Raw genomic sequence first — 21475 nt, 5'->3', positions numbered from 1 at the left:
AGAAACCCAGCGACACATGAGCTTGATTGGGTCAAACCAAGACCGCCTTCTCTGCCAGACTTCACCGGATCTTCGCATAAGAGGCGCAGTTGGTCGTGCCACGATAGGAGCTGGTATAGTGACCTGGTATGCCGCCTAGAATCTTGAGTATGCCGTTTTTCGACTGACTGTAGCGATACAGGACAACTAGTGTGGTCTACGTTCTGTTTGCTGTGATTGATTACGCAGAGACCGTTAAAGGCATTGAGACAGAACTGAGTCGTGACGAAAAGAGGCCGTTCTGGCATTCCGAGAAGCCGAAAGCAGATCTCATTTCAGTGTAAAATTTGCCTTTGCAAGGAATCAAGTGGGTTGTGATGATGTTTGAAAAATGCCCATCACAAAGATAGAAACCAAGAAATAATGATCCACGTGTATGAAGTCTGGAGAAATTGCGGGCGCGTCCGATGCGTCGTCATTGAATTTACGGTCGGCATGAACAAAGTCAAAGGCTAGCCCAGCCATCCTTGCGTAGTTGCTCCCAAACTCTCCTCAATGGAGCCAATGCTCCGTGTCAGTCGAACCCGCTCAACTTCATCTACCCAAGAACTGCCAGGATGCCCTGAGCAACATCCTAGCCATTGCAGGCGTTTACGGCCCCTTCTGACTTGTTGTATCTGCCTGGGCAGATAATCGTTAATTAGACCTAGGTTGTGTGCTCCAAGTCGCTCGAATGATGGGGAAATCCTGCCTGTCATCCGCAAGCTTCCGAGCAAGACAGAAGGTCACCGCAGTTGTAAGGTCTCCAGTGAGGAACAGTAATGCAAACTCGTCCAATTTGATAACGTTATGTCGATTTTAGGTCTGCTCGGGTCACAGCACTCTTCCCCGAGATATTTGTGGCCTTGAAAGCAATCGCTTGCTGAGTTTAACACAGTAGGCAGATATGCTGTGGGCGCAACCACCCACGATTTCGTGACGGTGCTGCAGACTATATCTGCAGGCACATCCCCTGGTTTGGTGCAAAATTTTGGAGGAAGGATAAGCGTTCCGCTGTCAGTTGTCGGCTCTTGGGTAGTTACTACCTCGCCAAGCGATGGAAATCGGGGAATCTGTGACTATGGAAATCGAGCTGGACCTGGTATTGATAGTTGATGGTGGTTTCGCCGATGTCGAGTCGAATGTAGATTGTCAATTGACTGCGTGGATCTTGCCGAGGAACTAGGGGAGGACCGCCATCACCACAAGTCTGAGTCAAGTTCCCAGGACAAGGACTGTTACACTTGTGCTATGAAATAGAATGGGCGCGGAGCTGTATACAAAGGCTCCGCAATAGCAGTCGGCGAAAGCGCCGGCGAACCTCGATTCGTTAAAGGCAGCGACGCAGATGTTGACATGATTATCATCGCCCTGTCTCGCGAGAGCAATACATGCAGAGATCTACGACTTCCACTAAAATAACTCAAATACCAAAAGTGTAGACCAATGGTGGAGGTGAATGTGTGGGGTTAGGCAAGGCCTGGAAACTCACGGATGGATGTCTACTTACTCGCTGGGCCTTAAAGTTGCCGGGTTTCATCAAATTCTGCCAACACACGGGGGTTTGACTTACTACTTAGCTCTGTTGAGCGATACACCTGGTCAAAATCCGGACAACGCTCAACATATTCTCCATGATGACTATTGCTTTAATTTGTGAGGGTTGAGTAAATTTAAATCGACAATTCCGCGACACTCCTTCTACAACGAAACACAACAGATCCGATATAAAGATCTCTTATAGACTTGAACCTGAAGACACAAGCCACTAATTCTTTCCTTCCTAGGTGCGTGAGAGCCTCCTTTCATATGATTCTTGGCCCTCACTCGAACGTTTCGTATCTCCGTTGACAGGGCTTTCATTGTATCGGATTGCCAACTCACCAAGTCCTCCTGTGGCGGGAACGTCTTTGCGTTCTTCGTGGACCAGCAATTGCAGGATCCCATGCGGGATACTGGTTGACTGGGAATTCCGGCCTGAAACCCCCACCCGCAGCTGGAGCACCGTAAACCCGAGGTCTCCGATTACGTGAAAATGATGGTCTGCGCTGCTGGGGAAAAAATGCCGGCGGTGGCGGACGTGGTGGAGGAGGTGGTGGGCCGTCTGTGTCATTGTCAACGAGTAGTCTTTTCCCTAGAATAAGTAGACTCTCAGAATGCTTTGGACGCACCTGTAGACTCAGAATAGGTTGTCACTGTTTCGACATCATACATGCCAGCGTGTGAGTGCCGCCGTGTTCTTCGCGATGAGCAGAGCCGAAGTAATCGGCGCCATGGATGAGGTCCGCAGAATAACCCATACATGATTATCAAAAGACCAGCACCGATGATGGTGGCTGTGAGTGCAATGACACCGCCGTCGGCCATTTTGCCGTCAACCTGGTGGACACTGGAACCAGGATATCAGCGCAAATGAAGCTGCCTTAATCACAATGGGTCTCAAATTATATAATCTTTGGAAGTTCCTCAAATCAGGCTGCGTCAGGTGATGCCAAAGACGCGGGGCTTTCGTTGGCTATGATACGTGGGGGAGGTCGCCTCGGCGAAAGATTATCATGCAGGGTGCTTACGGCAATGGAGGTGTGGCACACCAAACATGTGGCATGTCCCAACCAAACAACTTTGCGATCATCTTCCACGACATTGGTCAAGCCCACATCTCATGATGCCTTCTTTCCATTTATTAGCGCTAGAGACATATTTGTCTATTGCCAGGGGAAAATCGGCAGACTTCATCATCCTTGACTCTCTGTCTCAAGCCAATGTCGTCTAAATGTTGCCAAACTCATCCCAGAAGAGACGTCAAGTGCATAGCTCTCAGCAATAATAGGTTGCTGTCTGTCAATATCTTTGCTCATCTTAGGTAGAAGCCTAGAGTCAGCAGATGTATTGAATGACAACGAATAGATGCAAGGAGAGTAAACCATACAATACTTTTGTCCTCCGTCCAACGACCATATCAAGGAAGCTCGGTATAAAAAGAGGAGGACTTTGCAAAGCAAAACGGCTGTTGTCATTCTCCCCAAATTCGCATCATCCAGCTGCATCATTGACGGTTCCTCGAAGCAGTATACAGCCAGGATCAATTAGCGGAAGGCATTATTCCATCTTGATTCAGGCCATGGACTTTGACAAAGTGCTTGAAGTAAACGGTCAGTTAGGTAGCTGCTTTTTAGCATTGAACTGTTACTCACAGCCTGTAAGGTGTCCCTCCGAGTAACGGCCATGCCGCAGCCGACAACGTTGCAGAGACAATCCTTAACACCTGGGGTATTGGTTCCACTAGTGGTGGAAATCATGAAATCGAAAGTAATGTTGTTATTTGCAACATGAAGGCGAGCTGTACTGGCAGCATTTGTTCCGCTAGCTTCAATGTCGCTGCTATCGGCTGTGATTTCACTAGCCACAGAGGGTTCATCGGTATCGCAGCCCACGCCCAGTGCCACTGTGACGACAGAGTCATTGGCCTGAGCCTTGGTCTTGGTAGACACCATGATGCCACTCTCAGTGTACTTCCAACGGAGCTTCACCATGATGCCCTCAGCAAGCTCAAAGCTATCCTGGACGGATGCGCCAGTAATATGCCGATATCCCGCCATGGCTAACAATGCCTTCTCTAGAGTGTCGGCACCAGCGTCTTCCATGTTATTTGTGCCTGCGAGGGGCCCGGGGCCTGATAAAAGATACAAAGAAGTGAACCGTAGGGTGGGATTGAGTGCGAAACTGTGAAAGCACCTTGAAGTGAGATTTTGTAGAATAGAATTAGCAGTGTGAGTTGAAACAAATAGCCAGGAATTAGAAAGCTTTCTCAAGTCAGGTGAATCAAACTTCCAAAAATTGGGAAGGAACGAATTTCGAAAGCGCATGCAGGATCAATCTTGCCTCACAACTGACCAGGGTTCTGCGAATTCATCTAACCGCACTTCTAAATTGCAGTGTGTTATAATTGATTGAATGTTGACTTCGGCATCTCAGGCCGAAGTCAGACGATATTACTTTTGATAGGTGCAGTATTACCGCGCTACCAAAAACTCTCTATTCATTGCTTGACGCAAAGCCATACAACCCTGGGAACGGTCATAAATCGCTCTCAGTGAAGCAATTTATGACACAGGAAGTGCCCGGCCGGGGTTGATTTCCATAGATTGGCCCCTTATTCAGCTTGAGCCGTCCGAGGAAAGAGGATGTAATAAGAGAGCAGAGACATAACTCAAATTTGGAGTGGGAAGTCATCTTCTATGAATATCCTCAAATAAAATCAGGTACTTCCGCACAACGTCTCGAAGAAGCAGAAGCTGCATAGATACCTTACCTTAAACGCACTTGTGTTATCAATTCTTTCAAAAGAAGTCGGCCCTATAACGCTACCTGTATACGTTTAATGTGAAAAGGACCTCGCTGCTTAATCTTAGGACATCACATTGCATAGTCGTATTTAACGGGACCAGAATAATTGTTGCGCCTTCATCTATGTAGAAGGATTGCTTTCTTCCCTTGCCCTCTAATGAGCAAATCGGAAATCCAAACGTTTGCTTCCCTCATCTTTTGTCGTTGCTAAGTAATTGTCCTTCTCCTGTTGACTCATGTTCTTCCAAACATCATCCCGCTTCTTATTTCTCCACATGTAGTAGCCTTTGATCATCCAGGCAAACACAGCATTCCAGGCAGTGATAGTAAGGAGGGCCTTGTTTCCACGGCGGTAAAGGGGTGCGTCATCGGTACGATAAATCTGTTGAATGTCAACTGCTTTCTGCTTTGAAAGGAACAAAATAGCTCACGTTGGAAGCAATAATACTGCTCGCTTGCACTGTCATGTTGTACACTGCGCTTCCGACGGTGCGTGTGCGTACGGTGCCCGCATTGCGAGATGTCAGGGCAACTGTTTGTGTTAGTCCCAGACCAAAGGTTTTGATTTAAGAGACACATACCCAGAATAGAGTGAACATAGGGGTATCCGATTGTCAAAGCAGTCACCGCATACCAACTCCAAGGGCTTGCTGTGCTTGGGAGCAACTCCAGTGCCAGCAGAAGTGGGAATACCCAAACGGAGTAAATGAAAATGGTGAAGAAACGGTTGTTGAAGCGCTCTGAGAACTGAGTCCAGCCTATCAGTTGGATAAAGAAGAGGACATATGCCGGGACAGTCAGTAGGTTGGTTTGGAATGTGTCGAACCCAAGCGCTCGCAGGTTGAGCGTCATGTACGCTGTGACCGGCTGAACTGGGATGAGAAGTGTAAAGCCGTAGAGATAAATCGGCCAAAGGTCCCAATCGCAGAGAGCCGACCACAGCAGCTTCAAAGTCAGGCCTTGTCGGTTGTGCATTCCACCCTTCCAGATAAGTTAGCAATCAGAAGTACAGCACCAATGTAGTTAGGAACATACCTTGCTTGGGTCATCTCTCAGGATGCGATTAACCATGATGATCTCTTCCCGCTCGGAGAACCAGCCATCACTGCCCCGTAGTCCACCAGCACTCTGAGTCGGACTTGGTGGGAGATAGAACCAAGAGAGAATGCCGATCACTGCTGTCAAACCACCTTCAAGGGCGAACAGCCACCGCCAACCCTCCCAGCCTCCCGTACCTCGCAAGTGCAGAATACCGAATGCAAGGAAAGCCGCAATCGTTTGAGTGAATGCGTTGCTCGTGACGTAGAACCAACTGAGACGGACGGGCAGTTCCTTGCTCGTGTAGAAGTACGAGAGGTAGAGGATGGCATCCGGAATGAAGCCGCCTATTGAAGTTCAGTGTCTGGGGTTCACCGTTCGAGGAGGAAAGGAATCAGCCCTACCTTCAATGAGACCGAGCAGCGCCCGGGTCACGTAGAAACCTGTCTGGTCCTTGATGGCACACTGGCAGATGGCGACAGTACTCCACAGGACCATCTGAATGGGGATCCATACATCTGGGCCGAGCTTCTTCGATAGCATCTGTGAGGGCAGTTCGGCACAGAGAAAGCAGAGATAGAAGATTGTCATGCCATAGTTGTACTGGTTCGTTGAGAGACCGAGATCAGCGAGCATGTTGTCGGAGTTCGCTTGCGTAATGTTGCCGCGGTCTAGTTGCAACGCGAAAAACATCAAGCAGACCCAGCAGCAGATTCTATAGTCAAGCTGCGTAGAGTCAGAACATCAGTGTGCCTCCATCACTCAAACAGCCGCTGTTTGGGGGTTCTCACCTTCTTCACCAGCTTCTTTTCCTCCTTCTCGGACCATTCTGCCTTTGGGTCGTAGCGATGTCGGCCCTCGTACTCTGGGATCGGCTCGTACAGCTCCGCCGAGCCTCCAACTGCCCAGACCTCTGCCGAGGCAGCCTGCTTTGAGCTAGAGGCTGCAGACTTGTCGTCGACATTGAGACGTTCACCCTTCTGCTCAATGGCAGAGTTGACGCTTGGCGTGCCAGACATAGTAAAGCGCCAAGACGGTTGGCTAGTCTTGCGGTTACCAATGAGAACAAGACAGTAGTGCGAAAGAACGAGGCTCCTCGTAAACCTAATTCATGCCTAGAGTATTTATTGCGAACGCAAATAGCATGTTTGACTAGCATCGCATGCAGAGTCTGCCATCACAACTTCGCGATCCACGATGGTGCAATTCGGAGCTTCGTCATGGAACCCCACTGGATGTCAAGTGGGCTCAGATACTTCCGCGGAGAGGACGGCTTGCAGACCAACGAAAGACCGGCAACTTCATGCCGAAGGCCTACAGGCTGGACTCTGGAGAGACGGGACAGAAGACCTGGAGTTGCTTCGGGGCAAGATTACGGTGGATGTCGTTCATGGGTGCCGGCTGTCTTGGGGCCTCGACATTGCAGTGGCGGAAGGAGGCGATAGCGGAGAACTTATGAAATAGAGAGGAGAAAGTATCTCACCAGCGAAAACGCATGAAAACTGATTGGTAGCAGAGTAGTATCAGACACAAAGCTTCCGGCAACGATGTGGTTGGGTTGATTGGCTCCTTGCATCGTTCCCGGGATGGTGGAGTGGGGGAAGAGATCACGTCAACGCGGGCTCAAATGTGGTGATCTGAAATGCCGGTTCGTGCAGCACCGGCCCGATGTCCGTAATTCTCCGCGCAAGACAACCAGAATACATGCTGTGAAGCATGGTAAGAACCACTAAGCGTTGTTTCTCACCCTTGAACTGCATACGTCAATAGATGTGTGTGATAATGCCGCCTCTTGCTCTTCACAAAACAAGCTTGTTGGTCCCCAAATCCAATATTCATTGGTAGTTGTCAAACCTCAACCTTTAAATGACGCCCAGAAGTCGAAAACCACGAGGCCCTCTTAGAATAACAACGCAGGGCTCAATTGACTGCAGAAGGTAGTCTCGGATTTTGTCTGCATGAAAAAGACTACACAGGGTGCAGTTCAGAGTTCTCGCAAACTTTCTGCAACTACGAGTCTGCCACTGGTCTGTGATTCGCTTTCGGTACTTGACTTGTAAGTGTCGACTTTTAGGCCGGCAGTTCGTACGGATTAGCGCTTTGATATTGCTTAACTCCACAAAGTCGGCGCTATCGCCGTCGTCGTTGTCACTCATCGTCGTCGCTCACTGTCTCCGGACAACTCATCGAGCCGGTCGATACCCAGCGATCGGATTCGCTCCCATGTGCCCCCTGGTATCATTTTTCGAAGATTGTGTGAGGTGGACCTTCCTTCCCTTCGTAGTCGACACCGCAGCCCCTCTTCACAATCACCAAGAATTCTTTGCTCCTCTCGCCGGCAGCGAGCAGCTGACCATCCCGTGTGGTACCAAAAGCTTCAAGTGCTTTGCTGCAAGAAATCTTTTGCTCGAATTGCGTGCGTGTTTTCGGTTTCATGACAGAGCCAGGGCATTTCGGTACGGTCGAACGATAGATCGTGACCGAGGGCTTGGTTTGAGCGCCGTCTCTCTCTTCCAAGATGCTTTGCCAGTAACCAGGCTGAGGCTTGCGCCAGACCCTGTACTTTTCAGAGTCATTTATGTGTTCGAGTCTCTCAAAGCCTAGTGGTTCTGAACTATGGCTGAGGTAGTGAAGCTCTTTCCATCCGTAGCTTTCTCTGATGAGGCCTGTCAAAGTCTCGTAACTGACAGGCGCAAAGCGCGTGCCAAGCACGGTGAGTGCATCGAGGCGAAGTCCTGGGAGAAGCTTGAGGGCGGCAGAGAGTTCGTGATAGGTGTTATGAACATCTTCCCGCCAGTTATCGGCTACCACACACAGATACCGGATCTTTGACAGGGTAGAATGAGGCAAAGGCGTCAATCTGTCAAGCATTTCCCTCGGTCCTTCGAAATGAAGCAGAATCTGGCCGATCCAGGTATCACCGATCTCGGCGCTTGCTCGACGACAAGTTTGGAGAACAGCAAGAGCATGGGTGGTAGCTGGCTTGATTCGAATGCGACTGCGGCGAGCGACTGCCCTCTCCCACAAGGAGTACGTCCTCCCACAAGACGATGGTCCCGTAGAGGAAAAGAGGTGCGAGTAGATTTGATCGCGAAGCTCCTGGGGTAGACTTTGAAAGAGCTTGCTCGCCGCCTGCTCGTCTGGAACGGCGGTCATCCGCCGCGCTGCTAATGACCTCGGCTCAGATTGCTTCTGATTCTGCTTCTGATTCTGCTTCTGATTCTGCTTCTGATTCTGCTTCTGATTCTGATTCTGATTCTGCTTCTGATTCTGATTCTGATTCTGCTTCTGATTCTGATTCTGATTCTGCTTCTGCTTCTCTTGAATCATGTTCGTCAAGGCTCCTTTCTCAGTAACGATGACAATCTTGGTTGAGGTGGAGAGGCGTGAACAGACAGATGCGACAACTGCGTCAGGGGGGATTCGAGGTGGGGAGAAAAATTGTCTCAACTACACCACCAAATTGCTTACGTAAGTGGTTTTCCGGATGGCAGCTATGTTTGGCTAGGGAAGTCATGAAGAAGAGGTCCTGCGAAATGTTTGTTGCACCGGATCATCGACAATACCCAGCATTAGCTTTCTCCTGGTCTCTAGTCCTCTGGTCGCTGTTACATGGAAGCCCAGTTGATAGATTCTTCGATTTCTTAAACTACCCGCAGGCCAGATGCCGACGATTTCTCACTAGTACTCAGCTATATTCCTCTCACGATTGTGGCTCACGTATGGGAACCAACTCAATTGGGTCACGTGCAGCCATCGCAGACTTTACCTCCCAATTGTACTTATGAAGGGCTCTATGCGCGATGCCATTGACTATAATGAAAGTCACATTTTGAAGAATGGCATAACATTTCCTACTGTTTCCATTTATGCTGTTTAATTTATCGGCTGTTATTTCTTGCATATTCTTCAGCATTCAAACCTTTTTGCTCGCTCATGACAACAACAGCATGATGCCAGCATCCTGCAAAGGGAGCAGTAATGTGTCCGGCTTCAGAAAATGCCGAAAAACAAAATTCCCGCCAAAGAAGCATGGCCCTTTGCGACATCACAAGGAAATAGTCTGACGTGAGCTGGTCTTATCAAATAAGATTCTCGTTATAAACAATGAACATGCTCTCACCTCGCTGATATGTTATGGACTTATACTGAGTACTCAAAGGCATAAATCGCACTTGAAATTCGAGGCTAGTTTAGTCTGTGAGGCTTGAAAAACAGCCCCTTTCATGTCCTATTCATGAGAAAGACTTCGCAGGTCGCAGTTGAGAGTTGTCGCTAGCCTCCTCCACCTACGTACAAGTAGTTTCAATGATCTGTGATTCTCTTTTGATACTTAACTTATTGAAATCGTCTTCTAGGCCAGCAATCGTCTTCGCCATTCACGTCAGAGCTACTCAGCCACCCGGAGTCTTTGAGAGCTTCTGCACAAGAAGCGCTCCTGTTCGCCCAGACGTCCACATAATTGTTTGTAAAAGCACCCAGACTCCCACGAAATTGCTTGTCCTCTAGGTTTGAGGGTTAGCACTTGTGATGTTGCCAAACGGAAATACGCGACGAGATTCTGGATGGTGGTAGGCGCATTCTAGGTCTATTGATGTTGGTATTCGTACGTTGCGACGTAAAATCAAGGGGAATTCAACTCTATAAGACAAATGATAGGTGAACTCAAAGAAAAGAGACACCTTGTTTTCCATGTGCTAGAGTGACTACTTTTTCCGTGTGCTCGCTGTTGTCTTTACCGTCGTAATTGCTATTACTATTGTTTATGATCGTCGTCGCCGTTCTCGTCGTCTATTGTTGTCGTCCCTCGTCGTCCCTCATTGTTATCCCCTCGTCGTTGTTCTAGTCAAAGTCGCCAAGCACAGGAAATGTAGCCGCCTAGACATACGGAAATTGGGTGGTCTCAAACAAAAGGATGCACTGTTTGCAGACCAAGCAATACCCGCTACACAAAGTACATAGGGCACTTAGGGACCCTGCCAAACCCCCACGATGCCACCGTGCGGAGCAGCCCGTCTCAGGTGGTTGAACCGATGAGTAAAGACTTCGATTTCGGCATCTTTAATGAACCTTCGGAATCTAGGGGTACCAAAATTACAAAAGCATCTCTCAAAACGAGTGACTCGGCAATCAAAATCCCGACGAGTGTTTTGATTTTTCCACCACTACATTTCCTTGTTTCTTGTAGCTCGGCAAACTCCCGAGGGGTGCCAACTACCGCGACTTACAATTCCCGAGGCTGGCCAACTTCCGAGGGCTGCAAACATGCGAGCTTCTTTCTTGGCCTTCATTACCCGGCGACGGACTCGTGCGCTTTCTAGTCGACGTTTCTAGGCCTGGTTGATCTATTGTTTGCCATCTGTTTTGGCTATCTTTACGTAGCCCAAACCAAGCGATCGTTTGCGATGCCACAGCGAAATTCCTTTTGAGATGAAAAGTAATAAAATCATATTCCTTTCAAGCTTTAGGTTGCTGCGCCTTCCGGGTTTCCTGCGCCTTGGGGGCATTCTCATGACCAAATGGCGTCTTCAAAATCCTTCCATTTTGTACCAATTGGCTGGATATGGGTGAATGACTTTCCGGTTCCGCTGAAGCTATCTTGGACACCAGTAATGAGATACAACGGCGTCATTTCCCCATCATTGCTGAAGTATAGCTTGGGACGTTCGCGACGCCTGAACAGCTGCCAGGTACCATCAGAGTATGAGATGTTGGAGGTAAATGCCGTTTCCAACGGGAAGTGCCAAGGGCCGGTGATATTCCGAGCAAACAGGTGCGTGCCCACGCGAGGCCACTGCTGCCTATTGTATTCAATAAGATCAATCATCCAGTGACTTATAGAGTGCCAATTCCCACGCTTATCACGCCAAATGAAAGGATCTTCGGTCCAGTATGGGGTGTCACTTTCTAGAGCCGTAACCCAATCCGCCTGGAAGACCGTCTGATAGCTTCCGTTCCACGTGGAGGCTGTGTATATCCGGTAGTCCTTGATCAGCAGCGCGATCTCGCCTGTGGGGTTGTCGGGAGTCCAAAGTGGAAAGGGTGACGGATTGGTTGCACGCACGGGTATCTCCCGGGTGAAGTCGCTGTCAACAATCAACTGCCAGTCCGTCCAGGGGCCACGGATGTCGTCCGCACTGGATACTGAAATGTTGTTGGGCCATTGGGTGTAGCTGAAGCTTTTGCACTCTGTAAAATCGGGAGCCTGCGTGCCTATGGTGTACATGAGATACTTCCGGTCTACCGGGCTGAAGATGACATCGGGATTATGCCGAAAGCCGGTTGCAGGTGTTACATCCTGTGCCCAGTGGTATGGGCCCTGAGGACCGGTGCGAGACTCCGCACGAATGATGTGCGAATGGGGTCTCCAGCCGCTTAAGCCACAGCCATGGGCGAATTGCGAGGTGAACAGGTGGAACAGTGTAGGATCCTTTGGGTCTTGTAGGATCCTGCCACCCCATGACGAGTTTCCGTGAGAACCCCAGCCATCAGGTTTGGTATAGTTTGTGTTGTTGTACCCGGTGTATCTTGTGGCGGGTGCCAAGTCGAGGATTCCGCAGTCATCTCCGATCCAACCGGGGTCACATTCGCACGCTTTGTAAGCTGTTTTCGCCCCAACAGTCTCGAATCTGGCAGTGCAGAGGCCGTTGAGGCTACAGTCTTCGTCGGTGTTGCAGGCCTGACCGATCGCAAACCAAAGAGGCCGAAGGAAAACCAAGTCAAGTCTCATGTTGACGGACCCAATCAGAACTGCTCGTACTTGAAGATAGACGAAGCAAATGAAAGCGGCACGAGATATGTGTTAAGCAATACAGGTGTTTGAGGCAATTCCTTTTGTATTAGACAACAATGACCGGCATGTCTTGAGCTCTCGGGAAATAGGAGTAGTGAACTCCGGGCGTATATGGTGACTCCCATAGCATATCAATTGACGGAAGCGCCTGTGTCCTCGGCATATGCCGATCGAAACTGACCACTCGCACTATTACAGACCGAATTAATGACAAACTCGGTCGGATTCAGGTCTACACCTCGTAATCCCACCTATCACAGGTGATGCCTTGTTACTAGATCTGGACTGGTAAGATCTGAAGGTACCACTACAAGATTCTATCCAATCAACAAGCGATAGAGTTTATGTGAATTCGCTTCGAAAACCAGGAAGAAAACCATTCACGATCTAGGTTGTGACGCCATTGTCATCGTGCAGCTTCCTAAATGTCAATTTGGGCAATAATCCGGGGTAGTGGGAGGGGTCACGCGCCGATCCTCTCAGATATCCCCGCATGCACCATGAGATTCCAGGGGTCTCGGGAATATTTCACACGAAGTAACTAGATGCTATGCGGAGTCAAGCCGGACGGTGCGATAGGATGCATACATGCACAGCCAGACGAGACAGGATGTTCATGATATCTAATTACGAGCGGTCACACGCGTGGAAATGTGATCAGCCTGTTCTTCTGTGTGTACTCAGATGCTTGCCTGATCATATTAGGCCAGCCCAGCGCCGGAGATCTTCTTGCTGTGAAAAGATTACAACCATCTCAATGACTACTTATAACAGACTATGAAGCCGTACTACAGTTCATCTCCCCACAATTTCATCGAACATCAAAACCCCTACATCAATTTGCCGTCATGTTAACATTTCTATTAGTCATAGGCAGTTCCATCATTGCCTCGGCTAAGCCATTTCTTCAACAAGACTCAAGTCGGCAATGGACGTTTGGAAATGATGTGTGGAACGCCACCCAGCGTAGCATCAGGACCGACGAACTTTGGTACGGCAACCGAGAGCTTTTTGGTCAAGCTGTAGGACATTACTATAGCTCGAGTAAGTTGATACTAAAAGTCTCGCACGCTCGTCTGGCCGTATAATGAACTAATCTGCCAAAGGCGTCGCAGCTAACAACTTTACAATCACGGCGGCGTACATACTTGGTGAAGGTGAAGTCGACGGCACTACATACCTCGACTTTTATTTCGAGACGCAGGCTGGCGAACAGCACTGGGTTATTTTCGATGGTCAGCATGGTGCCTACCAATACTTCATCACGTCCGGTTTGAGAGATCCTGGCGAGTTTCGCTCAATCTGGAGACTCGACAACCAGACTTTCACACATGGACACACCAGCGCACGCAACCAGGTCTTGCCCACCTTGGACGAGACCCTTTCCGGCGAGTTCGTCTTTGACTCGACCTATAAGCTCCCGAATGGCACCTACATCACCAAATACGACTTCACAGATTTCATCCACAACTTCGACTACTACGGGGTGTACGGTAATGGAGTGGGGTCTTGGTACATCCACGGTGGTAAAGACTATTTCAACGGCGATCACTTGCGACAGGAACTCGCGGTAAGCTGTGATCTCTGGCACTTCGATACATTCGTTCCTAATGTCACTACTTCTAGATTCACCGTGAGCTCCAGACTGGGGATGTCGCCCAGCTTAACATGATCCAGGGAGGTCATTTCTTCAGCAGTCGAAATATCACGTTGGTTGAGCGGAAAATGGTAGGTAGTGTATCATGTCATCATATTGATTATTTCTAACGAAGTGAACAGTATGGGCCATGGTTGTGGTATCTCAATGACGGATCTTCGACTGACGCGGCCGAGAAAGCCGCGGTAGAGAAAGCATCTTGGCCATACAGCTGGGTCCAAGACAGCGCGTACCACTCGCGTGGTAGCCTCAATGGCAAGCTCACACTTTCAGATGGTCGGCCAGCGTCTAACGCGGCAGTTTTCCTGGGCGATAATAGCGACGCCTTGAGCACACTTCGACAGGGTAGCGCGTACTACTACAAAGTCTACGCCGATGAAGATGGCCTTTTCGAAATTGAAAACGTCCGCACAGGATCGTACGGTCTGGTTGCTTGGGCGAATGGAAGTTCCATTGCTGATGTGAGCACCAACTATACTCAATACAACGTCACGATAGAAAACGATGCCATGACCGACCTTGGGACGCTCATATGGGGCGTTCCCAATGTTACGACAATCTTTCGCATCGGAGAATTCGACCGCACAGCCTACGGCTTCAGATTTGGCGGTGCTCCACGTGAGTACGGTCTCGCAGAACTCTGCTCTGCTTACATCACCTATGAGGTTGGCCAATCGGACCCTAGTGACTGGTGCTATGCCCAAACCCAGAAGGGCAACTGGACAATCAAATTCCCCGTTGAGGGTGGCGTATCGGCAAACAAAGCAAAGTTGATCATATCTCTCGCCGCATACTCTCAAGGCGGTAATTTCCACGTCTTGATTAATGATGTGAAGGTAGCTACAGTCAACTCATCTACACTCGCCAATGATGGTGCTCTGTATCGGAGCTGCACTGCGGCAGGAGAGTGGAGATATCTTGAGTACAGCTTCGATGCGTCTATCCTCCGAATCAATGGCGCGAACGACGTCAGATTCTGGCTGTATGAAAATACTTCTGATGGCTCTGAAACACTCACCAACACATTACGGGGCCCAATGTATGATGCTGTTGCCCTCCGATGGTAATGGCTTGGGGATGGTTCTTAATCTGTCTGCATGGCCAGGAGGGTGTAAGTTGTACTCTTCGCTGTCATTTAATGCAGCATCGCGTTTCTGTTGGCAGGTGGATTTCATGTTCTTCAGATAACCATGTTGTAAACACATTACGCTATTCTACTTTCCTTTCCTCGCCGTGTGCGACGCCTCATCGTCATTTGCACGACCCAAGACCATTTTAATACAGTTTTGCTATCCGTACGAATGTTCCCAGCTCAGAGTCCGAGACTGTATCAAGCGTTTCGTACTGTTTGGTCAGTACCAATTCCTTACTCCATGTAACCTATGGCAAACGATCTATCTTCTTGTGCTCGGTTCAGGCAGCATGGCCATGATGAATAGCTCAAGTTCTGCACTCCAGATACCCCCACCTCATTCAAATGTGGTGAGCTTATACCTCGAGGTATAGGCATGCAAGTGGACTTCAATACTAGATTTCAGTCTAAGAATTGTAGTGCAGTCCTCTGCTTGTCCTAGATCTCTCTGTTGATAACACGTGGCTCAATGGAAATTCCCTTGATTCTTCTCGTGATAGTGTCAATTTTATCGGGTAACGCCTGCAACTCCTTTTTGAAGATGCAATTCTCTTTTCCGTGACAGTCATATCCTTTGGAATTCTTCGCCTTTTGAATGAGGACGTTGACATCCGAGATACTGCACGCCGGGAAGTCTGCTATCGAAGGCCACAGACCACACTCACGCAGAGCTAGAAAGTAGTCCGCCACGCGAACCTCGGCTCGGCAGTGAGTAAGTGCATAACCATGGCTATCGAATCGATTGTTGAGCTGAAAGAGTTGTTTGTCGCCACTTCTCAGAGCCTTTTCCACAGCGAATATCTTCTGTTGTATCTCAGCCAATGCTGCTAGGAGTTGCTTCTCGAGCGCATCTATGCCGGAGTTACATCGCATACCTTCCTTATGAATATGCATCAAAAGATCAATTGCGGGCGGTGTTTACTCTGGATATTCCAGGACAGTCGACCCGTAATTTTGTCTTTGGCTCAGGTGACAAGGAAGTCAGCCGGCATGTGTCGTATTGCAGTGGCTGAGATGATTCTGAACCACTCTGCCAAGTCCAGTAGATAAGCTGCCGTTAACAAAAAGCCATACTCCTCTGGCTTCGTAAGTTTTTCTACGCCTTTGAACCACAGGCCTGACCATGGAACCAGAGCACGGCCACAGTCGTATTTGTCGCTTTGCTGGGAAAGTAATGCAATCGCCCTTGGTTCCATTGATTGATAGCGGTCGAGGTCATGAAAGTGGAGGATGCACAGGAGTTTCTCCATTGCCTTAGGTTCCTCTTCTTTCAGGCTAATTTCAGGGCATTTCCCTTGCCGGACTTCGGACCCTTCCTTGAAATCGGGACCAAAGAGTGTTCTAAAGTATGGCGAGACCAAATAGAGAGTCGCAGAACAAACCAAGAAGCGACCGTGGGCTTTGTTGTTGGAATCCAGAATAACGATGATGGCATCTCCAGACGGGTGCAACTTGACAATCTCCGGGTTCTCGGCGGCTGACTGAACAGATTGAGTGCTCGGAGTACGTGTAGAATCCATTCTGCTATCATTTGAGTCTGAAAGAATTATGGATGCACAAGTATAGTCTAAAAAGTCGTGGATTCTGCAGTTCTTCTTATGCAATATGCCATTCGCGGGAAGAAAGGTTCGAGTTTTGCACCAAGGCGATTCAAGGTTCGGCCGCATTGAAAGTTCAATGTCGGAGGCCCACCATCGGCATAGGCATTGGCATTCGCGGGGTGATAAAGGTTACACTAGCGCTGAGCCTGTACTGAAGAAATTAAATTCTTGGAATCAGACTTCAAATTTCAGGCTGCTCATTTTCTCTCGACGTCAGCCAGTCTAGGCCTTCAACCAATGTGTTGGCAGATGGATGGGTTTTCACATTTTCTAGCTCGACCTCTGCGCGCATTCATGAATGTTATACAGCCTTAGAACTGCCAAATGATTTTGAACTGCGTCCACGGATGTAAAACTGCATTAAGGCAATGGACTGAAGGATTCGCAGGTCGACCTTTGATCAATATGCTACAGAACGCCGTTTTACCAACCGGCGCGGTCTTGTTTTCCCAGCCACATTGACGAGCTGCAACTTCAAGAAATCAGAAAGTGGATGTCTCCTTCCTCTTGCGATTCGACTCGAGCGAAATCCCTTTGATGTCCTTGAGAACGACGTTGACCCTTTCCGACAGCGCGTTCAATTCCTTCTTCAGCTTACAGACTTCCCCGCGATCGCAATGATGCCGTCGAAACTGTGTTAGTAGCTTTGTTCTTTCTCTGATCTGCGAGATAGTTAGACAGGAAGGAGGCCATAGCTTTTCGTCTCGTAGTGCCTTAAAATAATCCGCGACCCGCACGTCAGCCGTGCAGTTCACTATTTTCACTGCATGTACTCCGAACCCGGGCTCGCGAAGCAAGACTACTTCTTGAAGCCTCCATTCAACCTCGTAAATTGTCTCTTGCGCTTCCGCTATGGCTTTCATCGACTTCTTCTCCATCATACCTATGATGTGTTAGTAGCTGATCTCAAGGCCCTAAATATTTTCGTGTCAATACTCTTTATATTCCGCGGGAGTCGATCGATGAGTTCATTGCCGTCCCAGACAGCCCGAAAATACAATGTCATCTGCCGGATGGCTGCGCCTGAGATTGCCCTGAAGTCTTCATCCGAGTCTAGCAGGTAGGCTGCCGTGAGAAGGTAGCCAAACTGCTCGTCTGTAAGCTGGCCAGTTCCGTGAAACCATTTGAAGCCCCACGGAATTATTGCGGCGGCACAGTCGTATTTGTCCCTTTGATATGCTATCAGAGCGACTGTTTTTGGCTCCACGTCCCGGAAATGATGAAGGTTATGGAAATGAAGCATTGAGAGAAGAATACCCATTTCTTCGGGCCAGTCCTCCTCGAGGGCAATCTCAGGACAAATGCTCTTTCGAAGGTCTGCACCTTCCTTGAAATTAGGCCCGAAAAGTGTTCTGAAGTACGAAGAAGCCAGGCTTAATGTAGCAGAAGATACGAGAAACCGGCCGTGACATTCAGCCCCACCAGGGCCGAATATGACGATGATGGCATCTCCAGATGGGTGTAGCGCCACAACTTCCAGCTTTTCTGCATCTGCATCGGCAGGATGCTGGGTGGGCGTTGGGGATGTATCCATCTTGTCAATTATGTGTTTGTGGTAAAGGAGTAAATTACCTGATAGAGGGAGAAACTGCTTGCTGGGTGCCAGCTTATAATAAATGTCTTCCGTCTTCTACTCCTCAATATGCCGTGGGGTCGTACCAGTCACAAGCCATCCCCAATAGTGCTCAAGCTTTGCTGAGACTCAGAGTTTTACGTCGGAGGCCAACTGCCATCACGACGAATGAGATCGCAAGGCTTTCGGGATTCGACCTGCACCTGGGAAGTGACATCCCAGCCATGAGGACATCATCTAAACAAAGGAAAGATTTCGTCCTTTTTATCGGCGATGATGGCTTGAGATTAGTAGAGACTTTGGCGGGGGCTGCGACGTACTTGCTTGTGAAACTGAGATGACGTCTTACTGACTTTTCGGGCAAACTGTTGACGACCATACAGATGCTCCTGATTGAAGCTACTATGCGTGCAGCTCTTCTGCTTAAAAGTCCTCATCGTTATTCCAAGCACGATGCGACGAAAAAAATCACTGAATCACAAAACGTCTAATTCTTCATCAATTTGATATTCAACTCTCCAACGCCGAGTCCATTACCATAAATCGTTAGTCTATGTACCTTGGGAATCTAGTTTGCCTCGCTCTCCAACTGCCGCCTCCAGATCTTGACAGGCATCTCACCCAAAAGCCAGTTCATCGTCTCCTCGCGCTGAAGCTCAAAGTCCCTCGGCAACGCGAACTCGTATCTGTGGACTACTGAAGCCAACAATACGGCTTGCTCCAGGTATGAAATGTTGCGACCGATGCATCCTCTCGCGCCAGCGGAGAAGGCGAGGAAGTAGGGCTGAAGCTCCTTGCCCTTCTCTCCAAGCCACCTGTCAGGGTCGTACTTGTGCGCATCAGGGAAAATGGTCTCATCACGGTGGGCGACGACACCGGACATACTGACGGTAGTGTTGCCAGGCACCCACTCGCCCATGATGTACATACCCTCGGGAGGGGTCTTGCGCATCAGGCCTTGAGGCGTTGGGGGGAACAGGCGGAGGGATTCATCGAGGCAGGCACGGAGGTAGGGAAGGTGCTTGACCTTGTCGTAAGGGGCGATGACTTCGTCGGTATCAAGTACACTGTCGACTTCTTCGCGGAGGCGCTGCAGGTATTTGGGGTTCTTGAGGAGCTGGTAGAGGACGTTGGTGACGGCGATGGCGGTGGTGACGCTGCCGGCGTTCATCATGATGTTGATCTCGGCGACGATTTCACCCCACTCAAGGTTGTTGGGCTCGCCATTCTTGCTCTCCATGAGGGCCTGGAAGAAGTCATCGAGCTTCTCGCCGGCGTTGTAGCGCTTGAGTCGGTTTGAGGAGATTTGGAGCACGATGCCGTCCCAGCCCTTGGAGGCTTCGGTCATCTTGCGGTAGTAGGGGATGATGTTGGAGAGCTTGTCGATGAGCTTGTAGTTCTCGTAGGACCAGAGGAGCAGGGATTGCTTGCGGGCAGTGGGGTAGAGAGAGTCGCGCAGGCCAACCTCCCATGTGCTTCCATCCTTGTGCTGGGCAAGAACTCTGTCGTGGCCCCGGTCAAGAAGGCCCAGGCGTTCTGAAGCACCAATATCGGCGATAGCATCAAGAGTGAAGAAGTTGGTCCACTTGCGGTAGTCGACTGTCAGGTCCTCTGGAGCAGGGAACATCTGGCCCTTAGGGAGAGGACCGGTGCAGCGCTCGTCAAGTTGCTTGAAGAGTCTTTCGACTTTATCGGCAACTTTGTGCTCCCATCCCTCGAGGTTCTTCAAAGCATAGGCCGAAGAAAGGACCTTGCGCTTCCTTGCGTGGTCGTGCTTGTCAATGACATCGGCGAGGTGGAAGTGAGAGCCGGCAGTCAAGTCGTAGGACTCATCCTTGATGCAAGGGGTTCCGTGACCGTAGATGTCCTTGATAGCGCGGACGTCGCTGAAGGAGAGGGCGTTGGGACCAGTGCGGAGAATGGGACCCTTCTCTTTGTGAAGTTCGACGAGATGTGTTGATCGGGCGCCGGTGCGGGCCAGAATCATGAAGGGAATGTTGGAAGCGCCGGAAAATGTGCTGAAGTTTTCGAACTTGCGCATACCTATTTTGTTAGTGCGTTCATCCGATGTCCAGGGGGATGAGTCTTACCCTTTGAGTCCTTAAAGTACACGACGAGAGGGTAAATGATGAAATAAGACAAGGCAACGAAGAAAACGCCCGCCGCATAGGGGGCATGCGAAAATGTTGAAAGCGTTTCCAGCGCCATGTCTGTTGCTAGATCCCCAAAGATCTGAAGTAGACGAGACAAGTGGTTGAAGTTGGAGTGGTGGTGTTTGGTGTTTGGTGTTTGGCTCTTTCTCGGCTCAGGGCTGGACCATCTCTTGAACTAAATAAGCTGCCGCCATGGGGACACTCAAAACATGAAAGTCACGAGAATGGCAAAACATAGACCGGCGAGATGATGCCCACTCTGGAAAGACTGCCCGCTTGGCCTCGCCTCCACTCGTTACGACACGTTCTCCGCATTATGCACGTCACAGGTGCCCAATATCTCCCTCCTTCATCTGCGCTGTCAAGAATAGCTGAAGTGTCTTGCCCCCAAAGATGTACAAGCGGGGGGGGAAGATGGGACGCAAGACAAGCGAAGACCAAATCCGCGGGGGAACCGATGCGCCAAGACACACGGTAATAGATGGCAACAGTGTGGTGCCGCATTAGAGTGACAGATCGTGGGGATATCTCGGGGACCGTCACACCCCTTTTTCGCCGCAAAGGACGCGGGGGTTGACTTCATCACACGGCGAAGATCCACGGCCCGGCGAGTTCTCTAGCTCAACAAGGCAACTTGCGCCGCGGGATAACCACTTTAAACTTGAGAGGTGGGTATTCCCGACCAGGCCGGCGGGATCGGTGTTCCAGCCGTCGACGGAAAAAGACTCAAAAAGTTGGGGAACTTGGGATCCACGAGGAAGTTGTTGGCACGCAAATGCTTGTTGGCCAATGCTACACTGCCTTACATGACCCTGCGCTATCTCGATTCCGCGGGATACCTCGCCTATCTTAGTCTAGATCAATTGCGTCCTCCAACTCGTCTTCGTGTCCCCCGCGGGGAAGTGGATTGGTTCCCCAACTTTTGAGCATGCAGTCTGACTCAATGGGGCAATGCTTCCCCGCAACTTGCCTATGTGAAATCATTTAGGAAATTCTTTCGGCGAAAGTTGGCGTTGCTGGACCCGCTGCGGTCATGATTCACATGCTGTTCGTATTTGGAAACTCTCACGATGATTATCTTGGAGCTGTTCGCACTTATTATCTCGACATCTCGGGCGCATGGTCACTTACTGCGCGAACACGGCAAACCCATTGACTTTTAT

The 21475-nt window shown here is 49.7% G+C and overlaps 4 protein-coding genes across 4 annotated transcripts; 1 reads left to right on the top strand and 3 right to left on the bottom strand.

Annotated features, from left to right (window-relative positions):
• Nucleotides 1-3132: 3132 nt before the first annotated feature.
• COL26b_011820 (uncharacterized protein) lies at nt 3133-3662 on the bottom strand (the record flags this gene model as incomplete). Its single annotated transcript, XM_053184475.1, has 2 exons — nt 3133-3144; nt 3213-3662. The coding sequence occupies 2 exons, from the start codon at nt 3660-3662 to the stop codon at nt 3133-3135; spliced, it is 462 nt and encodes a 153-aa protein (XP_053031594.1).
• An 857-nt stretch (nt 3663-4519) lies between these two features.
• Nucleotides 4520-6422, bottom strand: COL26b_011819 (uncharacterized protein; the record flags this gene model as incomplete). The annotated part of the gene is made up of 5 exons (XM_053184474.1): nt 4520-4747; nt 5059-5346; nt 5401-5750; nt 5808-6129; nt 6195-6422. 5 exons carry the CDS (start codon nt 6420-6422, stop codon nt 4520-4522), a joined length of 1416 nt encoding a protein of 471 aa, XP_053031593.1.
• A 6622-nt stretch (nt 6423-13044) lies between these two features.
• Nucleotides 13045-14920, top strand: COL26b_011818 (uncharacterized protein; the record flags this gene model as incomplete). Its single annotated transcript, XM_053184473.1, has 4 exons — nt 13045-13240; nt 13303-13766; nt 13823-13924; nt 13976-14920. The coding sequence occupies 4 exons, from the start codon at nt 13045-13047 to the stop codon at nt 14918-14920; spliced, it is 1707 nt and encodes a 568-aa protein (XP_053031592.1).
• Nucleotides 14921-18727: 3807 nt separating this feature from the next.
• On the bottom strand, nt 18728-20367 carry COL26b_011817 (uncharacterized protein; the record flags this gene model as incomplete). Its single annotated transcript, XM_053184472.1, has 2 exons — nt 18728-20202; nt 20250-20367. The coding sequence occupies 2 exons, from the start codon at nt 20365-20367 to the stop codon at nt 18728-18730; spliced, it is 1593 nt and encodes a 530-aa protein (XP_053031591.1).
• Nucleotides 20368-21475: the final 1108 nt, after the last annotated feature.

This window comes from Colletotrichum chrysophilum (assembly GCF_026319265.1).
Source record: "Colletotrichum chrysophilum strain AFK26 chromosome Unknown scaffold_152, whole genome shotgun sequence".
Taxonomy (NCBI): domain Eukaryota; kingdom Fungi; phylum Ascomycota; class Sordariomycetes; order Glomerellales; family Glomerellaceae; genus Colletotrichum; species Colletotrichum chrysophilum.
The sequence above is the reverse complement of the archived record's forward strand: the minus strand, read 5'-3'. Positions and strand labels throughout refer to the sequence as shown.